The sequence below is a fragment of the Phasianus colchicus genome, chromosome 12, assembly GCF_987193195.1.
Source record: "Phasianus colchicus chromosome 12, bPhaCol1.hap1.1, whole genome shotgun sequence".
Classification (NCBI taxonomy): Eukaryota; Metazoa; Chordata; class Aves; order Galliformes; family Phasianidae; genus Phasianus; species Phasianus colchicus.
The window spans coordinates 20,465,574-20,482,624 of NC_143447.1; the positions used below are offsets into that span (position 1 = coordinate 20,465,574).

The window sequence follows — 17,051 nt, forward strand, 5'->3', positions numbered from 1 at the left end:
GGGCAGCGTGGGGGACTCGGGCCCCCAACATACCCACTGCAGCTCACGCTGCGCACAGCCACGTGGCCGGCACCGTGGGGCTGCCCCACGGCAGGGTGTTGGCGTCATGGGAGGGATCCGGGGGCCGCCCCACGGCCGCAGCGCTGCCCCCCCCGCCGCCCTGCGGTCAGTGACCTCGTGGCAGGGACGAGGTCAGGGCAGTGCGGCCCTGCTGGGGAGCGGCCATGTGGCACCGTCCCAGGAAGGACGGCCTCCCAACAAAGGAGAGCATAGTTGGCTGCAGCAGCTTTGCACAGCTGGGTGGCCCCAGTAGGGTCAGCGTGGGTTGCCGAGGGCAGGGGCCACACTGCAGCGCTGCTTGGGGAGCAGTGTGTGCCAGGGGAGTCTGACAGCTGTGGTTTGAGTGCCCCAGCAAGGGATAACAAGGGGCTGGAGGAGGTGTGTGTCATCTGTGCCCCTCCACAGCCCCCACATTAGCCCCACAGCACACCCCGCTGCACCCAAAGCTGAGAGCCACCCAGAGTCCAGAAGCAGCCGGGGCCATGCAGGACAGCACAGCAGCTCCAGAAACACGGTGATGGCAGCTCAGCAGCCGGGCTGCCAGGCCTCGGTGGCACAGCAGGCAGATGGCAGCGCTCAGGGACACGGCACAGCTGAAAATGAAAGTGAAATGGCAAGGATGAGGAGCCCACCGGAGGTGTGGGGCTGAGGCTGGCAGGCTGCACGTGGTGCTTGGCTCCATCAGGGCTGTACTGTTACTGCAGCTGTGCTCAGGGGTTGTGGGGCTCAGCACCCAGGACCCCCGTGCTGGGCCACCCCAAGTACCCACTAAAGCTCAGGGAGTCTCCAGCAGCTCTGGTCGCCGACAGCACTTGGCCAGCAGCCTCAGGCTGTGCGTGGCTCTGGGCAGACGCCAGCAGCCACACGCTGGCCCAAAGGCCCGGAGCCACGCGGCATCACCAGGACCTCACGGCAATGCTCGCAGCCACACGCACGTCCCTGTTGTCCGTGCACCCGCCATACATCGCCAACACCTCTGCCTCCGGGCTGCCCGAGAGCAGCCCCTCCCTGGAAGCACCCACAGAACCGCTCCCCATTCCCCGCAGCTCTCACGCAGCGCTGCGCGGGGAGCAGCACCGTCCGGGGCCGACGGCACCGCCGCACCGGGACCCCCCCTCTCCTGCACACCGCCCCACGTCCGCCTCCTCGCCCCGAACCCGGGCCGGGCGGACGGCGGCGGCGCTGCCGGCGGTGTTGAGCCGCGGGGAGGGGCCGGGCGGGGCGGCCCTTTGTTGCAGGCGGCGGGCGGAGCAGACGGAGCCGCCCCGCACCGCCCCGCACCGCTCCGCGCCCCCCGCGGGCGGGGAGCCCCGGAGCCGCCCCGCGCTGCAGGCGGGATCCGCGCCCCGAGCCGGTAAGCGGCGGGCGTGGTGCGTGTGTGTGTGTGTGTGTGCAAGGGAGGAGTGCGGGGGGATGCGTGTACGTGCGTGTGTGTGTGCACGCTGCTGGGCGGGCGCTCGTGCTACCGTGCAGCGCCTGTGTGCGGGCTTGGGGGGCGCGTGTGTGATCGAGCACAAGAGGTGTGTAAGGGAGGGTGCGCTCGGATGGGGATCCCCACGGATGCATGTGTACAGTGGGAGCAGCTGCTCAGAGCTTGCAAGAACCGTGGAGGTTGCAGAGGGCCTGCGTGTGTGCAAGGGTGTGTGCCATGCGTGTGTGTGTGCACACAGTGCGTGGTGCAGGGGCACTCAGGCTGCGTGTGGGGACTGCTGCCCGCAGCAGTGTGGGGCTGCATTCATTGGGGCGTTTCCAGGTGTTTGCAGTGTGGGGCGGGTGCCTCCCGTAAGCGCCGTGTGTGTGTTTACATGCACGTGGGGGTGTGTTCTGCACACTGCCTGCCCCAGGAAGTGCACACACAGCGTTATGGCCACGTCTGGGTCGGCTGTGAGGAGCTGTGTCTGTTCTGTCACACGTGGGACATACGTGTGCATTGTGTGTCCCACCTGTGTGAATGTGTGCAGAGCAGGGCGTCTGCATGCTGTGTGCGCACTGCGTGTCCTGCGTGTGCAGACACCGCACTGATGGTGTTCAGCAGCCACGGGACTTCGAAGTGGTGGGGGACACTTGGGGCCACGCAGGTGTCTCAGGGTCTCAGTGTCAGCCTCCGATGTCTGCTCCCGCAGTGCTGTGCTCTTAGATTCCAGGAGCCCCTCTTCCTGCAGGCAGCACTCCAATGAAGAGCACTGCAGTGTCTGCGGGGAGCAGGGCCGAGGACAGCAGTACTGGTTTGGATTCTGCAGGGCCGAGGGTGGCTAGGAAGGGGTCACACATCCCTGCACCAGGACCCCCTCCTTCCTGCACTCTGCATGCAGCTCGGAGCCGCCCCATCCCCGCCCCCTGAGGGGTGTGCGGTGCTCCAGTTCCCGGGCCTCACGCTCTGCGGGGTGGGCGCCGGTTCCAAGCGGGGCCTCTCTCTGCTGCCAGCCGGGCGCAGCGAAGCAGGGAGGGCCGGCGTGCTGCCGCCAACCCATCCCGCGTGGCCACGGCTGCGGGCCCGAGGAAGCCCCGTTTCATGGAATGCACGCTTGGGGCCGCCAGCAGAGCAGCTGAGCCGGGAGGATCTGTGCGCGCATCAGCACCGCTCGTCACGGCTGCAGGTGTGCCTGATGCGCGCTCCCGCTCTGCGCGCACAGCCGAGGGGGCGGCGCAGGGTCCTGCGGGGCGGCTCCAGGCTGTCTGGCAGCTCCAGGGCGAGCCGAGCCGGGGGTGCGCGCGACATCCCCGGTGACGCGGGGCGGGACGAAGGGCCGCACGTGGGCTCCATCCGAGCCGGCGATGCGCCCGCACCGTGCCTGCGGCAGGCCGGCCGCCGAGCAGGGCCGGAGCACGCAGGGAAGAGCAGCGCGGCGTGGCCTCGCGTTGGCTTCCGAGGGAGCGGAGGGCTTCAGCGTGGGAACTCGGTGCGAACACGGCATCCCCGCCCGCAGCTGACCCCGGGCCGCGGGTTTGGCTCTGCCCAGCCCCGCACCCCGAGCTGTGCCCCCGTCTCCACCGCTGCGGCCGGTGCTGGGCTGACACGGCCGTGTGCGGGCAGGGCAGGCAGGCACGTACGCACGCACGCACACGCCCTAACGGGGGGCGCGGAGCCGCGGGTGCCCCCCGTGCTGGCACGCTGCGTGGGCAGGCGGAGGAGATAAATGGGAGCTCGGCGTAAACAGGCCGGGCTGCCAGCAGCGGGCCGCGGGGCCGTTCCAGCGGCGCTTAAAGGCGCAGGCTCCGGGCTCGCTCCTGCTCCGCTCGCTGCCCTCCCGGGGCTCCCTGCCCCTTTGTCTCCCGGCCCACCCTTCCCGCAGGGCTCGCGCTGTTGCGGGCCGTCGCCCCGGGGCTCCGGGCACCGCGCTGCGGCTGCCACGCGTGGGCGATGTCCGGGTCCGCGGAACCCCGCGGGGATCCCCACGGTGCCGTGGGACGGCGCTGCGGGGGCAGCGGCAGTGCTCGTACCCCACGCGGCGTGACGCTGCCCCGCTGCGTGACGCAGAACGCGTCCCGTCTGTGGCACTTCCCGGGCAAAGGGTGCTGATAAGGCGGCGGGGTGGAGCCGGCCGGGCCCAGGAAGGGACTGCGAAGCGGCGGGAGCGGGAGGAGAGCCGGGACGCGGAGCGAGGCGGAGTGACGCTGCCCCGGCCCTGGGCGCCAGGTACGGCCCCACAGCGGGCGGTGCGGGTGAGCGGGGAGCAGGGACGGCGCGGGACACGGTCCGGGGAAGGTTCGCCCACGGTCCCGCTGGGGGTGGCGGTGGCCCAGGGGTGCGGGGCCGAGACGGCCGAGCGAGCAGCGGGGAGATGAACCCTGAGCACGGGAGGGGGCGGCGAGCTCGGCCCCAGGAGGACTGCCGAGGAGACCCTTTCCCCTTTCCCCTCGTTGCCATGGCAAAACAAGCAGCTGTCATTAATAACCGATTGCCATGGCAACCGCTGGACGAGCGCGGCGGTTCTCCGGGGGTCTGCGTGTGCTTCGGCAAGAACCCCCCATTCTGGCATAGGCCCGCACGGCTCAGGGCTGGAAGCGGCTCTGCGGTACGGCTCGACGGTACCCCGCACGCACGCACCCAGCCAGGGCCGTGCCAGTCCCCCTGGGGACGGACCGGTGGGGAGGCGGAACGGTGCCCCGCGCTGCGGGCTGCTGCTCGCGAGCTTTAGCCGTGGGACGGGCCGGCACGGCCGCTCCAGGGATGCCGTCGTTCCCCGGGCGCGGCAGCGAGCGCCGGGCCGAGCGGAGCCCCCCGGCCGCAACTCGCGGGGCGGCACAGACGGCGCAAATGCACCGAGGGGCTCCGGGAGCAGCGGCGCTCCCCGCTCTGCCAGCAGCCCCGAGACGCGCTGCGGCTGGACGAGCCTTGCGGGGACGGCCCCGGCGTGTGGGCTGCCGGTGCGTGGGACGGCCGTGCCCTCCTGGCTGTGGCCAGCTGCCCGGTGGGAGCGGGGCCCGCCTGCGGAAGCTCACGGCACCGGGTGCCGCGGGCGGGGCTCTGCCTGCTCCCTCTTCCCGGTTCGGGTCCCGCCGGGGTGGGACGGCGGGCTCGGCGGAAGGCACCCGCGCTCGGTTCGCCCGTCGCCCCGTGCGTGTCGCCGGGAGCCCCGCGGGTCGGGGCGGGGCGGTGCCGGGCCGGGGGCGGAGCCGCGCCGTGCCGAGCGCGCCGAGCGCGCCGCTGAGCCCCTTCTCTCCCCGCAGGTCTGCTGTGCCCGGGGCGGCTTCGCGGGACGCGGCGGAGGCCCGGCCCGGCCCGGCCCGGCTCGCCATGGTGCCGCGGCCGGCGCTGCCCGTCCTGGCGCACTCGGTGCTGGCGGCGCTGCTGCTCTCGGCGGCGCAGGAGCCCGTGCCGCGGGTCAGTCTGCCCTATGGTGAGTGTCCGCCATGAGGAGGGGTGGGCTTGGGGCCGCCCGACCCCCCCCGATGGTCCCCTCGGGGGGGGGGGGGCGGGGAGCCCCGACGGCGGGCGCTGCCCCGCGCGTCCCGCGGTACCGCCGGCCCGGGGGTGCGGGATGCCCTCGCCCGCTGGAACGGGGTGCGGGGTGCGGGTTGGCCTCCCTCGACCGTGGGACGGAGCTGGCCCCGCCGCTCCGGCGTGGAAACGCCTTGTGACAGCCCGCGGGGCTCTGAGCCTGCACAACACTCCCAGCCGGCCCGGCAAGCTGGGGCTCGCTGCTCCGTGGGTGCCGGTAGCAGGGAGCAGCGGCCGGGCGGGTGTTTGTGTCCCCGTGTGCGGGGCTGTTAGGGCGTGGGAGAGGGCAAGCCGGCCGCGGGGGGCTGTTCACGTGCTCCGGTTGCACTGCAGCAGCCGGGGTCGCTGCCTGTGTGACCCCCCACGACCACACGTGCCGGCGCTCTGCACAGGCTCTTGCTATGCCCGGCCGTGGGGGCTCCGGGTCCTGCTGGTCCCGCTCTGTGCTGTTACCAGGGATGGACAGCCCAGGATAAGCGGGGTCCTGGCAGGCAGAGCGCCCTCACCCTGCAGGGCCGTTCCTGGCTGCTGCCTGTGGCCGTGTGCCTGCGGTGACATCGGGCGTCAGCATCGGGACACTGCTGGGGGCAGCTGGGGCTGGCCGCCCTGCCTGGCACTGCAGCTGTGGTGTGGGCGGCCCACAAGTGGTGAGGATCACTTTGCTCCCAGGAGGTGGACAAATCCAGCTGCTGCTGCGAGCAGTGTCTGTCCTGTGCTGTCTCCTGGCTGGGGACAGCTGAGAGGGTGCGGTGGCTTTGGGTCAGGATGGTTCTGGCACAGGAACACTGCCTGGCTCCGTGTGCTGCGGTTCTTTGACGTGGCCGTGGCCTTGCCACATGCTCCTGGGACGGCCATCTACAGCCACAGTGGCACCAGCAGATGTGAGATCAGTGGGGTGGGATGAATGGGAGCCATGGGAGGCAGCGGGACAGCCCAGCGCTGTGCCCCCTGTGCCTGCACAAACCAGTTCTGGCCCAGCTCTGCCCTCCTGCAGCCGGTGCTCAAGCAGGCGCTGCAGCCTGGGCTCAAAGCTACAGGGAGAACCTCGGTGTCCTGACCTGGATGCACCCTCACCAAAGGAGCGGGTGGGGGGTGCAGGCTGGCCAGCGTGCACCCAGCAGTGGCTCCTGTGTGGGGCTCTTGGTTGGCAGGGGGAGGAGCAGGTGAGCTGCTCCCCTTGAGTGGCAGGATGTGCCTCCAGCAGGTTTGTCTGGAAGAAGCAGGTCTTGTCCTAACAGGTCCCCCTGGCAGCCAGCACAGGCTTCAGAGCTTCTGGGCTGGGTGAGCTCTGTGGGGTGCAGGGGCCCCGCTGCCCTTTTGCACTGTGTCCACTGTGAGTGGTATCACCCTGTGCCCGGGCATGGGACCCCTCGGAGGGATGCAGCCCCCCCCAGGTGCATCCCTGTTCCTCTCTACTACTGCAAGGTAGGCGATGGCTGAGGACAGGCACTGAGCCAAGTGCCCTGGATTGTGCCCAGACTGCCAGAGCTGGGGAAAGGCTGTGCCACACAGCCGTGCCTTCTGGGGAGCCCAGAGAGCTTGCAGGCACAACAGAGCTGGTGCCAGTGGGGGGCTGGATTGGGAGTGCTTTGTCCCTGTCGGGCCGTGACAGCATCACCACTGCACTCCTCGCGGTGACAGCAGGAAGCAGGGAGAGGAGCAGGGTCCTGCCCCAGCAGTACTGCTGGCACCGGGCACAGCTCATGGCAGCTGACTCCGGGCAGGGCTTTGGGCAGGTCGGGGCTTCCCAGTGAGCTGTGGGTCAGGGGTGAGGGAGTTGGCAGCGTGAGTAAGCCCGACGTGTCCCGCTGACACAGCTGGGTGCTCTGATTCAGAGGGCTGCTGGCTGAGAGAAGGGCTTCCGGGACTGGGCCACCCACACGGGACAGATCTGCCTGCCCTGGCTGGCAGCCACTGCACCAGCCTGGTGCGGGGAGCTGCTGGGGCATGGCCAGGGAGCTCTGCCCCCAGCTCTGTGGGAAGGGACCCCGGGGCTGGGCAGTGGGGCTGTGAGCCCCCAGGCTGTTCCCAGGGGTCAGGATGCCGTGGCAGTTCAGACTCTGCCCTCGAGTGTTGTTATGGCTGTGCGTGGTTTGTGGCAGTTCTGAGGTGCGGTAGCCCAGCCCTCACTGGCAGCCAAGGCTGGGAGATCCGGTCCTTCTGCAGTATCTGCTTCCTTCTGCGTTTCCCAGACGGTGCAGCACCAACCTGGTGCTCGTGGCCCCTAGTGCTGCGCGGTGCTGATCCCTCGCTGTCCCCCTGCAGACTCAGCTGAGCGTGTGGTGCAGCGCTTCGAGGTGCCTGGCGTCTCCAACTACACAGCACTGCTGCTGAGCCCGGATGGCGGCACGCTGTACCTGGGTGCACGGGAGGTACTCTTTGCTGTCAACACCAGCCGCTTCCAGCACAGCATGCTGGCCCACAGGGTGAGCCCATGTGCACGCTGCCAAAACAAGTCCATGAAGAGGGCTGGGGACGCTGAGCCCAGCTCTGGCGTGGGGTCCTGGTGCATTCTGCAGCCAGTCAGGGCAATGCAGAGGGAGCTGCACCATCTGTGCCAGCATCGGGTGCTCAGACCCGGCTGCTGGGATCTGTCTGGAGTGGGGTCAAGTGGAGCCACTGATATTGGGATCGTAGAGGGGTGTTGGGGGGCAGTTGGTGATTGGGCTCTCAGTGACCGTCCCCTCTCTGCAGCTGCCTTGGGGTGCAGATGAGGAGAAGAAGAGGCAGTGCGTGTTCAAGGGCAAGGACCCCCAGGTGAGCCCTGGTGCCTGGGCTGTGCTGCCTGGGCTGGGCCGGTGCCCGTGTGCAGGGTGGCTGAGCCGTGTCTCTCTCCCCTGCAGAGGGACTGTCACAACTACATCAAGATGCTGCTGCAGCTGAACAGCACCCACCTCTACACATGTGGGACCTGTGCCTTCAGCCCCACCTGCGCCTACATTGTGAGCTGGGGAGAAGATGGGGTTCCTGGAGTGGGAGTGGCGGGCACTGTGGCCTGCCCCCGGCTCACAGCCCCATTCCTTTACAGAACATGCAGCACTTCACTCTGGAGCGGGATGGGTTGGGAAGGGTGCTGCTGGAGGATGGGAAGGGACGTTGCCCCTTCGACCCCGAGTACCGCTCCACCGCCGTCATGGTCGGTAAGGCACGCACCTGCAGCTCCACTAGAACAGAGCGGGGCTGTGATCCCACAGCAGCCCCCGTGGGGAGTGGGGCTGCGGGGCTGGGTCCCAGCACAGCATCTCTTTGGCAGATGGAGAGCTCTACGCTGGGACTGTCAGCAACTTCCAGGGCAACGAGCCCACCATCTACCGCAGCCAGGAGAGCCGCATTTCCCTGAAGACAGAGAACTCCCTCAGCTGGCTGCAGGGTAAGAGCCAGGGCCGGGACGATGGGCTGCGGGAGGCACTGGGATGGAAGTGAGCGATGCTGAGTGTGCTGTTCTCCCAGACCCGGTGTTCGTGGGCTCAGCCTTCCTGCAGGAGAGCCTGCCCACTGGCAACCCCGATGGCGACGATGACAAGGTCTACTTTTTCTTCAGCGAGACCGGCAAGGAGTTTGACTACTTTGAGAACACCATTGTGTCGCGCATCGCACGTGTGTGCAAGGTGGGTGCAAGGCAGTGGGGATGTGGTGGGGGAGAATTCACCCCTAGAGTGTGGGGAGGACGTGGGACTGCCCTGCGTATGTATCTCTGTCTGCTGGTTCCCAGACACTCTGGGAAGGAACCTGCAGGAGACCCCTCCAGGGCACTTCCAGCTCCGCAGTGCCTTTCCTCACCAACTCTGCCCCCTTGCTGGAGGGCACACAGACCTATCTTCCTCCTGCACCGCATTTCCCTTCTCCTGGGATCGCTGCTTTGCCTGCACCTCCCCAAAACTGAGCTGCTCTGTCTGTGATCCTGGTGCAGCAGCATGAGTTGCAGAGCCCTCCACTGTTCGCCGACATGGGGGGGCATCTCAGGGGCTCCCTCCGTGAGGTGGCTGCACTACCGTTGCCTGTGCCCTGACCCCCAGTGCCCATACAGGGGGACCAGGGTGGGGAGCGGGTCCTGCAGCGGCGGTGGACAACGTTCCTGAAGGCGCAGCTGCTCTGCTCGCACCCCGAGGACGGCTTCCCCTTCAACGTGCTGCAGGACGTCTTTGTGCTCACGCCCGGGGAGCAGCGCTGGAGGGAGACGCTCTTCTACGGGGTCTTCACGTCGCAGTGGTGAGCGCAGGGCAGGACCAGCAGTGCTGCCTGGGGCAGTGCGGGGGGTCTTGGCCACATTCAGGTTCCCGAAGTCACAGTGCTTGACCCTGCCATGTGCTGCTCCCTGCCAGGAACAAGGGCGGCCTGGGCAGCTCGGCGGTGTGCGCCTTCCCCATGCATAGCGTGCAGAAGGCCTTTGGTGGGCTCTACAAGGAGGTGAACCGTGAGACGCAGCAGTGGTACACTGACACCAGCCCGGTACCAGAACCACGGCCAGGCACGGTGCGCACCTCGGGGTGCTCGTGTGGGAGTGGGACGGGGCAGCCTCATCCTGCCCGGCTCCTGGGAGCACAGCACCTGCGGCTCCGGCCAACCTCCGCTCTCTCCACAGTGCATCACCAGCCACACGCGGCACCTGAAGATCAACTCGTCCCTGCAGATGCCGGACCGTGTGCTGAACTTTGTCAAAGACCACTTCTTGATGGACAGCCCGGTGCGCAGCCAGCCGCTGCTGCTGCAGAGCCGCCTGCGCTACCAGCAGATCGGCGTGCACCGCGTGCAGGGGCTGCGCGGCACCTACGATGTCCTCTTCCTGGGCACTGGTGGGTGCATCCCAGGGGGCTGGGCGGCATGCGGGGGTGGGTGCTGTGTGCCCCCAGCCCCGCTCAGCACAGTCGCTGTGTTTGCAGATGACGGCCGCTTGCACAAGGCGGTGCGTGTGAACCACCGGGTGCACATCATCGAGGAGATCCGCCTCTTCCCCACTGGCCAGCCCATCCTGCAGTTGCTGCTGGACCATGAACAGGCAGGAGCCGAGCACAGGGGGGCTGGGGTGGGGGGGTGGCGTGGGGTATGAACCTGCTGGTGGGTTAAGGGTTGTCTTCCCATCCTTGCCAGAACTGCACCGTGCTGGAAATTGCAACTCCAAGCCCAGGGCAGGGGAGTCCACGAGGATTCAGGCACGTGGGGTCCATTCCCACTGCAGGCACTGGGGTGGTGTGACTGACACTGCTGTGCCTCCTCCCCACAGGGCCTGGTCTATGCAGCCTCCTACACGGCGGTGGCTCAGGTGCCCTTCTCCAACTGCAGCCTGTACCGCAGCTGCGGTGAGTGTGTGCTGGCACGGGACCCCTTCTGTGCCTGGAGCCACGGCGCCTGCCGGAGCACTACCCCGCACCCCCCGGCACACCCCCAGTAAGTGCTGCACCCACCAGTGCTCCGTCTTCCTCAGAGCTGCTCTCCCTCTGCAGCCCCCAGACCCCTGACCCCCCTCTCTGCCTCAGGCTGTGGGCCCAGGACATCGAAGGCGCCGAGACAGAGCGGCTCTGCCAACCAGCCAACGTGTCCCAGCCCCGGCCCCGCGTCCTCCTGCCTCCAGGTGAGATCCTGCTTGTCCCCCCTAGCGCCCACGGTGCCAGGTCCCGCAGCCTCGGTGACGTCCCCGCTTCTCTCCCGCAGCCTCGGGCAATCCGTGCCAACGGATCCAGCTGCCACCCAATGCGGTGCAGCCGCTGCCGTGCCGCCTGCTCTCCAATCTGGCGTCGCGGCGCTGGCTGCACAACGGGACCCCCGTCAATGCCTCCTACCTGGTGCTGCCCGAGGGGGCCCTCATCCTGGTGGGCAGCCCGGAGCGTGCGGGCACATACGAGTGCTGGTCGCTGGAGGAGGGCTTCCGCAAGCTGATGGCCAGCTACTGCGTGGCTGTGCAGGAGCCCGGCAGGAGGGGCTTCACCGCGCCGGAGACCGTCAGCACCTCGCGGAGCACTTCGGCCGTGGGCAGCATCGCGGCTCGGCTGGACGGCAAGACCTACTGGACCGAGTTCCTGGTGATGTGCGGGCTGTTCGCCGCCGCCGTGCTGGTGCTGATCCTCTTCCTCCTGCACCGTCACTGCGACGGCGTGAAGGCGCTGGTGGAGCCCGGGGACGCCAGCCGGCACCAGAAGACGCCCCGTAAGCCGGTGGAAAGCCTGCCCCTAAACGGCAGCAGCCTGCCCAACACGGCGCCCGAGCACAAGGGCTACCAGGCGCTGCAGGACAACTACATCGTCAGCACCCCCGTGCACGAGCCGCCGGGCACTACACGCACCTTCTCCGAGTCGGAGAAGCGGCCCCTCCACGTGCGGGACAGCTTTGTGGAGGTGTCCCCCGCCTGCCAAAGACCCCGCGTGCGCCTGGGCTCCGAGATCCAGGACTCGGTGGTGTGAGGGGACGGACAGCCTTCGCGCACCACCTCTGCTCTGCTGAGCCTCGCCGGCTGGGATCGGTGTTCGTCTGTGTGTGCATGCCTGGAGCCCGGCCCCGCCGCGCCGCCCACCCTGGTTTGGGGGGGGGGGTCTTGGGCACCGCCTCGGGATGGGGCCGGCAGAGGGTACCGCACGCCTTGTGGGGATGGTTGGACTTCCCCCCATCCCCGCGCAGGCACAGCCCCGTCTATGCAGAGGGCTGGGGGCGGCCGCAGCCCCCTCACGCCCCGACTCACTGTGACATCCTGCTGGGGGCCCGGAGCCGCGTGTGCGGCCGGGTGGTGCTGGTGCGTGGTGGCCACGTGGATGTGGTGTGTGTCTGTGCTTGGTTCGTTTTTAATACGTTGAAAATGTGAATTGTGTCCTGGGGAGGGAGCAGACAGAGGTGCTCACCCTGTGCCGGGATGGAGCACTGTGCTGCGTATCTCATGTCCCCGATGTGCGTGTGCAGAAACGTCTGTGGTTTTTATCTAAAGTCCAGGTGTTTCCTTTGTACATGTGTGTGCTGCTGTGCCTGCAGGTGTGGAACCGGGGCCCCTTCCCAGAGCTGGGCCCATCCCATTGGCTCCTGTGGGCCAGGCATGCATGGCTGTGTGTGGGGCAGGCATGATGGTGCATGGGGCTGTTGTGTGAGGCTGTGCCAGCACACAGCTCCAGAACAGGATCCCTGTGACCCTGCTGTAGGGTGCTGCAGGTCTGCAGCAGTGCCGTGCTGTTTTGAGGCCCCACTTGCATGATGTGGGGAAGCAGCTTTAGAGCATGGCACAGTGCTTCTTATCTGCCTCGTGCCTGGGAAGCAGTGAGCTCCGCACGAAGCCAGTGTGCTGGGGCAGGCTTCCCTGGGACCTGCACTGGCTCACTCCCACCAGGACAGTGTTCCCCCTTCCTGCCCAGCCTGTTCTGGGACATCAAAAAAGCCACCGGAGGCGTCGGCTGGTGCCGTGCCAGCAGACACGGCCCGCAGGCTGTGGCAGGCAGATAGCATCATTGCTGCGGGGCAGCGAGCTGGAAGGACCCGCACCACTGGGAGCAAGCAGCCAGGACGTGAGAAACAGCAGCAAGCTGGGGCTGGGGATCCAGCAGCACTGGGGATCCAGCAGCACCAGGCACTGCAGCTGTCTCAGCATGGTGCTGCTAGGGAATGCTGCAGGCTCCCTGAACAGAGCTGTTCCCAGATGGCAGCCAGCCAGCACCAAGCCCGCTGGATGAACAGACACAAAGAGCCCTTGCGCGGCCCACAGCAAAGGTACTGCTTGCTTGCCCTGGATTTCCCTTTGTGCCTCCTGCTAGAGAGCAGAGCTCTTTGTGCAGTGCCTGCTAAGCGCTCTGGGAACGGCCTCTGGTTCTCCCAAGGAGGGAGGGACCGTGCACTGAGCTTGTTCCCCAGCAGGACTAGGACCTGCCTCCTGCTGAACTGTGACCACTGTTCCCAGGAGCTGCTTGGGGCTGGCAGGGGGCCACATCCCCAGCACCATCTTGGCAGTGGTCCTGCAGCACTCACACCCCGCTCCTCCCTCCCCTGACACGAGACAAAGGCCACTGGCAGCAGGACCAGGTTGGGGGTGAAACCAGAGCCCTTTATTTGTCCTCTCCAGCGTACAAAGGAAGGGGCCAGGCCCTGCCTGCACCAGGCAAAGCACTGGCTGAGCACAAGCCTAAGGCAGAGAGGAAAGAACTGGAAAATGAGAACAGACCCTGAGTGTATTGGTGCTGAAGCAAGGAGTGCAGCCCCCGTGCCCCAGGGCAGCAAAGGGACAGCACTGCCGGCATGGCACATCCAGAGTGCAATTGGGTTATTGCTTCGAGAGACTGCCCCCCAGGGTGCAGAAAGGCCCTATGGAAGAGCAGCAGAAGGCACATATGGTACTGTGGGTGGTGAGAGGGGCTGTGCTTGATGCACTGTGGCACCTTCTGTGCCTGCCCCAATCCACCACAGAGCTGTGCTTGTGTGGAATAAAAACATGCTGCTGGGACAGCCGAGCTGCTGTCTGTGGTGGATCCTCATGGGGCTGTCTGGACACCTGTAACCAAGCCCACCAGGCACTGGGGGAGCAGAGTCCTGCCCTGCAGCACGGCGCAGCACGGTGCAGCACTGCCAGGCTGGGGAGGAGCAGGGCCTGAGCTGCTCTCCTCAGAAGAAGAGGGAACATCTGAGATAACAAAGGGCTGCAGCAGCTGGAGAAGCAGATCTGCAGGAGAACCACAAGGCCCTCACAGGACAATCTTGAAGGAGCTGTAAGAGATAAGACACGTTCAGCACCTCCTTGCTGCATGAGAAGTGGTTTGCGAGCAACCAGCTCTGTGCATGTGCTGTGCTCCTGTACAGATGAGTACAGTGCAGGAGGAAGTTCCTAAGGGAACTTCTAAGGGGTGGCCTTGCCTTGCTGCTCTAAGTGCTGCCCCAAAGCCAGCACAGCAGCGGGGTGGGCTGACTCCTGGGACCTCTTGTGCTGCTAAAAGCCACATACCTGACAAAGTCTGGGGAGCGGGAGATGACATGCTGGAACTCAGAGAGGTTGATGGTGCCATCCTTGTCAATGTCAGACTCCTCCAGGACCTGCAGGAGAAGCAGTGAGCACTGAGCTCTCTGGGGCCGGGACCATGCAGTGCTCCCTGCCTAGCTCAGGTCCTTACATTACGGATGAGCTGCTCCATCTCAGTGCTACTCAACCGTGTCTCCTCGCCTTGCCCTGTCAGGCAGTTCACCAGCTTCTCCAAATCCTTTCTGTCCAGGACCCCATCTTCATCAAAGTCTTTGGGCAGAAGAAAGTTATGTTTCTGTGGGGCCCAGTCACAAAGCACCCATGCTGAGAGGGGGCTGGGACAACTCATGGGCATGGCAGCTCCAAGTACAGAAGGTGTCCCCAAAGCTGCCCACGGGCACACTAAAGGCACTGCCAGTCCTTGTCCCCAGCCAGTGGGTGGGTTCCCAGGACACTACGTCACACCCAGGGTTACCAAAGATGCGGAAGGCGTAGTTGGATTTGATATCTGAGGTGGCAGCATCACTGAAGGCGCTCAGCATGTCGAGGAAGTCTTCAAAGGACAGGCTGTCGTCCCCATCCACTGAGGTGGAGAACACACGGCAGATCCGGTGCTGAAAGGGGTTTGCCTGCCAGGACAGGGAAGGCTCTGGCAGGGCTGGCACTGAGCCACAAAGAGCAGAGCTCCGCTCCGATCTCAGCCCATCCCACCCGGCGCAGCCGCGCCATCACACAGCAGGGCTGCGGGGCTGCTCTGCACAGGGCCGAGGAAGCAATCCACGGTGCCACACAACGCGCACGGCACGCTCCCAGCACCGAGAGTGCTCGGCAGGTGAGCCTGCCCACCCGGCCCGCTCCAGGTACCGTACCCGCAGCTCCGGCAGCGTGAGGATCTGGCTCTTGGGAACGCGCACAGAGCAGGCGTTCTCCCTCTGCTCCTTTGGCAGCAGCTCACTGAACCTCTTGTAGGCACTTGAGGAGGCGAGAACAAGGGTCGCTCTGTGCGGGAGCACGCGGGGCAGCCCCGGGGCGGGGGCAGCGCGGCCCCCAGGCGGCACCGCGCAGGGCCGGAGCCGCTGCCCGCCCCGTCCAGGAGCGGTCCCGTTGCGCAGCCGGAGCCGCTCTCTCGGACCCGGAGCCGCGCGCCCCGCCCGGCGAGGCCGCACCCGCGCACTTCGCACCCCGGGGTCACGAAAACGGCCCGGCCCAGCTCCGCGCTGCCCGCCCACCCCCCACGGGAAGCAGTTCCCCAGGGTGAGCGGCGCCCGCAGCCCGGGGAAATTGCCCAGGGCTGAGCCCCCCTCCCGCAGAGCCCCCGCCCCGGCACTTACAGCAGGATCTCCTGCTTGTTCAGGAATGTCAGCTCCTGCGGGGAGATCGCGGGTCAGCCCGGGGGGCGCCGAGGGAAGAGGCACCGCCCCGGCCCCCGCCGCAGCCGTGGACTCCCCCCGTTCCCCGGGTCCCACAGAGCCGGGAGCTCCCCAGACGCGGGACCACAGATTCCCCATCCTTCGCCGCCCCCACCCTGTGATCCTTCCCCCCTCCCCCCCCCCGAGCTCCCCAACACGACATCCCCCCCACCTGGTACTCCCCCAGCGCCTCCCGTGGCAGCAGGCTGCTGGAAGCCCCCATGGCGCCCGGCGCCGCTTCCGCCCTTCACGTCACTCCGCCGCTCCCGTAGCAACGTCCCGCCCCGGGCTGGGTACGCGCTGCACGTAGCACCGCCCCCGGCCCCGCGCGGCACCCGCTGGGAGCGCAGGTGCGTGGTGCGATGGGTGGGAGATCGGCGGGACGCGCGGGCTGGGGCAGAGCGGGTGCTGCGGGTGATGGGATGAACGTCGGGGCGGAGGGCAGCGCTTGGGGCGGGGTCGGCCAACTCGTGCCCGCGTTCCCCTCCGTCAGGTTCCCGGTGGCACCGAGCATGGCAGCGGGGACCGGCGAGCACCGAGAGCAGCTGCAGGACTCCCTTCAGCCCAAGGACTTCGCGTACCACGAGGATGAGTTCATCCTGGAGGGCGTCGCCTGGCCGGGCGCCGCGCTGTCCCGCTTCGACCGGGCGCTGCTGGGAGCCTGGCAGGAGCGCATGGCGCGGGGGCTGTTCCGGTACCACCTGGCGGAGCTGCCCACCCGCGTGCTGCCCGGCACCATGCGCCTGCTGGCCCAGCTCAACGCGCAGCGCAGCACCGAGCGCAGGCGGCCGCAGGCAGTGCGCAGCCTGACGCAGCCTTTCGACCCTCAGCAATTCAACTTCACGCAGATCCGCCCTGGGGAGGTGCTGCTGCGCCTGCGCCGGAGACCTTCGGCTGAGAGCGACCCGGCAGCAGCGGACCACGTGCTGGTGGCGATCAACGTCAGCCCCCTGGAGCGCGGCCACGTGCTGCTGCTGCCGGAGCCGACGCTGCGCCTGCCGCAAGTCCTCACCCCCGAGCTGCTGCGCGTAGGGCTGGAGGCCGTGCTGCTCAGCGCCCAGCCCGGCTTCCGCGTGGGCTTCAACAGCCTGGGGGCCTCCGCCTCCGTCAACCACCTGCATCTGCACGGCTTCTACCTGGCCCACCCGCTGCTGGTGGAGACGGCGCCGGCCGAGCCGCTCTGCCCCGCGCGGGGGCTCAGCCTCCTGCACGAGGCCCCGGCGCCGGCGCTGCTCTTCTACACGGCGGGCGCCGGCCTGGAGGCGCTGGCCCGGGACGCGTGCACGGCGGCCGCCCGCCTGCTGGCCCTGGGGCTGGCCTACAACGTCTTCGTGACGCGGGGCGCCCCGCCAGACGGCTCGGCCGGGCCCGGCGCGGGGCTGCGGCTGCTGCTGTGGCCCAGGAGGCCGCGCTTCGAGGCCGAGGAGGGCGCGGCCTTCAACGTGGCGCTGTGCGAGCTGGCCGGACACCTGCCCGTGCCCACGGCCGCCGTCTTCGAGGAGCTCAGCGAGACCGAAGCGCTGCGCGCCATCCGCCGGCCCCTGCTGCCGGAACCGGAAATGCGCCGCCTCGCTGCCGACCTGGCGCGGCTGCTGGAGGACGAAGCGCCGGGGGCGCTGCCCGCGGGGGGCGCGGCGGTTGCGACCGCGTGACCGGGCCGGGGCCGCTCTAGCCGGCTGTGCCCGGCTCTCTATGGTCGAGCGGAGGCCGCTGCCCCGTCGCC

General features: G+C 67.8%; 3 protein-coding genes across 10 annotated transcripts; 2 read left to right on the forward strand and 1 right to left on the reverse strand.

The window, feature by feature from the left end:
- The first annotated feature begins 1,356 nt into the window (after positions 1–1,356).
- Positions 1,357–11,931, forward strand: SEMA4B (semaphorin 4B). 5 transcript variants are annotated; one of them, XM_031587961.2, is made up of 16 exons: positions 1,397–1,414; positions 3,539–3,697; positions 4,732–4,901; positions 7,268–7,428; positions 7,697–7,759; positions 7,846–7,944; positions 8,031–8,142; positions 8,256–8,372; positions 8,453–8,610; positions 9,030–9,211; positions 9,325–9,475; positions 9,585–9,795; positions 9,883–9,998; positions 10,224–10,387; positions 10,477–10,571; positions 10,652–11,931. In XM_031587961.2, exons 3-16 carry the CDS (start codon positions 4,799–4,801, stop codon positions 11,395–11,397), a joined length of 2,478 nt encoding a protein of 825 aa, XP_031443821.2. In that variant the 5' UTR covers positions 1,397–1,414; positions 3,539–3,697; positions 4,732–4,798; the 3' UTR covers positions 11,398–11,931. The 5 variants fall into 5 exon arrangements, with proteins under 5 accessions (XP_090005350.1, XP_031443821.2, XP_090005349.1 ...); XM_090149223.1 differs by lacking the exon at positions 4,732–4,901 and having other exon boundaries at positions 1,399–1,414; XM_090149224.1 differs by lacking the exons at positions 3,539–3,697; positions 4,732–4,901 and having other exon boundaries at positions 1,357–1,414.
- Positions 11,932–12,992: 1,061 nt separating this feature from the next.
- On the reverse strand, positions 12,993–15,654 carry CIB1 (calcium and integrin binding 1). Of its 2 annotated transcripts, none has more exons than XM_031587973.2 (7): positions 15,501–15,654; positions 15,251–15,285; positions 14,789–14,891; positions 14,395–14,548; positions 14,071–14,189; positions 13,905–13,993; positions 12,993–13,302 (listed from the first exon to the last, which is right to left on the reverse strand). In XM_031587973.2, the coding sequence occupies exons 1-7, from the start codon at positions 15,549–15,551 to the stop codon at positions 13,230–13,232; spliced, it is 624 nt and encodes a 207-aa protein (XP_031443833.1). In that variant the 5' UTR covers positions 15,552–15,654; the 3' UTR covers positions 12,993–13,229. The 2 variants fall into 2 exon arrangements, with proteins under 2 accessions (XP_031443833.1, XP_031443832.1); XM_031587972.2 differs by lacking the exon at positions 12,993–13,302 and adding an exon at positions 13,501–13,669 and having other exon boundaries at positions 15,501–15,653.
- Positions 14,645–16,980, forward strand: GDPGP1 (GDP-D-glucose phosphorylase 1). Of its 3 annotated transcripts, none has more exons than XM_090149233.1 (2): positions 14,645–14,779; positions 15,822–16,980. In XM_090149233.1, exon 2 carries the CDS (start codon positions 15,841–15,843, stop codon positions 16,978–16,980), a length of 1,140 nt encoding a protein of 379 aa, XP_090005359.1. In that variant the 5' UTR covers positions 14,645–14,779; positions 15,822–15,840. The 3 variants fall into 3 exon arrangements, with proteins under 3 accessions (XP_090005359.1, XP_031443830.1, XP_090005360.1); XM_031587970.2 differs by lacking the exon at positions 14,645–14,779 and adding an exon at positions 15,634–15,678; XM_090149234.1 differs by lacking the exon at positions 14,645–14,779 and adding an exon at positions 15,720–15,733.
- The last annotated feature ends 71 nt before the right edge of the window (positions 16,981–17,051 follow it).

Coding starts and splice junctions, on each gene's coding strand:
- SEMA4B (XM_031587961.2), top strand. CDS start 4,799: ATGGTGCCGCGGCCGGCGCTGCCCGTCCTGGCGCACTCGGTGCTGGCG. Junction 7,429..7,696: donor ACAGCATGCTGGCCCACAGG/GTGAGCCCATGT, acceptor CCCTCTCTGCAG/CTGCCTTGGGGTGCAGATGA. Junction 10,388..10,476: donor CACCCCCCGGCACACCCCCA/GTAAGTGCTGCA, acceptor TCTCTGCCTCAG/GCTGTGGGCCCAGGACATCG.
- CIB1 (XM_031587973.2), bottom strand. CDS start 15,551: ATGGGGGCTTCCAGCAGCCTGCTGCCACGGGAGGCGCTGGGGGAGTAC. Junction 14,892..15,250: donor AACAAGCAGGAGATCCTGCT/GTAAGTGCCGGG, acceptor CGCCTCCTCAAG/TGCCTACAAGAGGTTCAGTG. Junction 14,190..14,394: donor CTACGCCTTCCGCATCTTTG/GTAACCCTGGGT, acceptor TTCTGCCCAAAG/ACTTTGATGAAGATGGGGTC.
- GDPGP1 (XM_090149233.1), top strand. CDS start 15,841: ATGGCAGCGGGGACCGGCGAGCACCGAGAGCAGCTGCAGGACTCCCTT.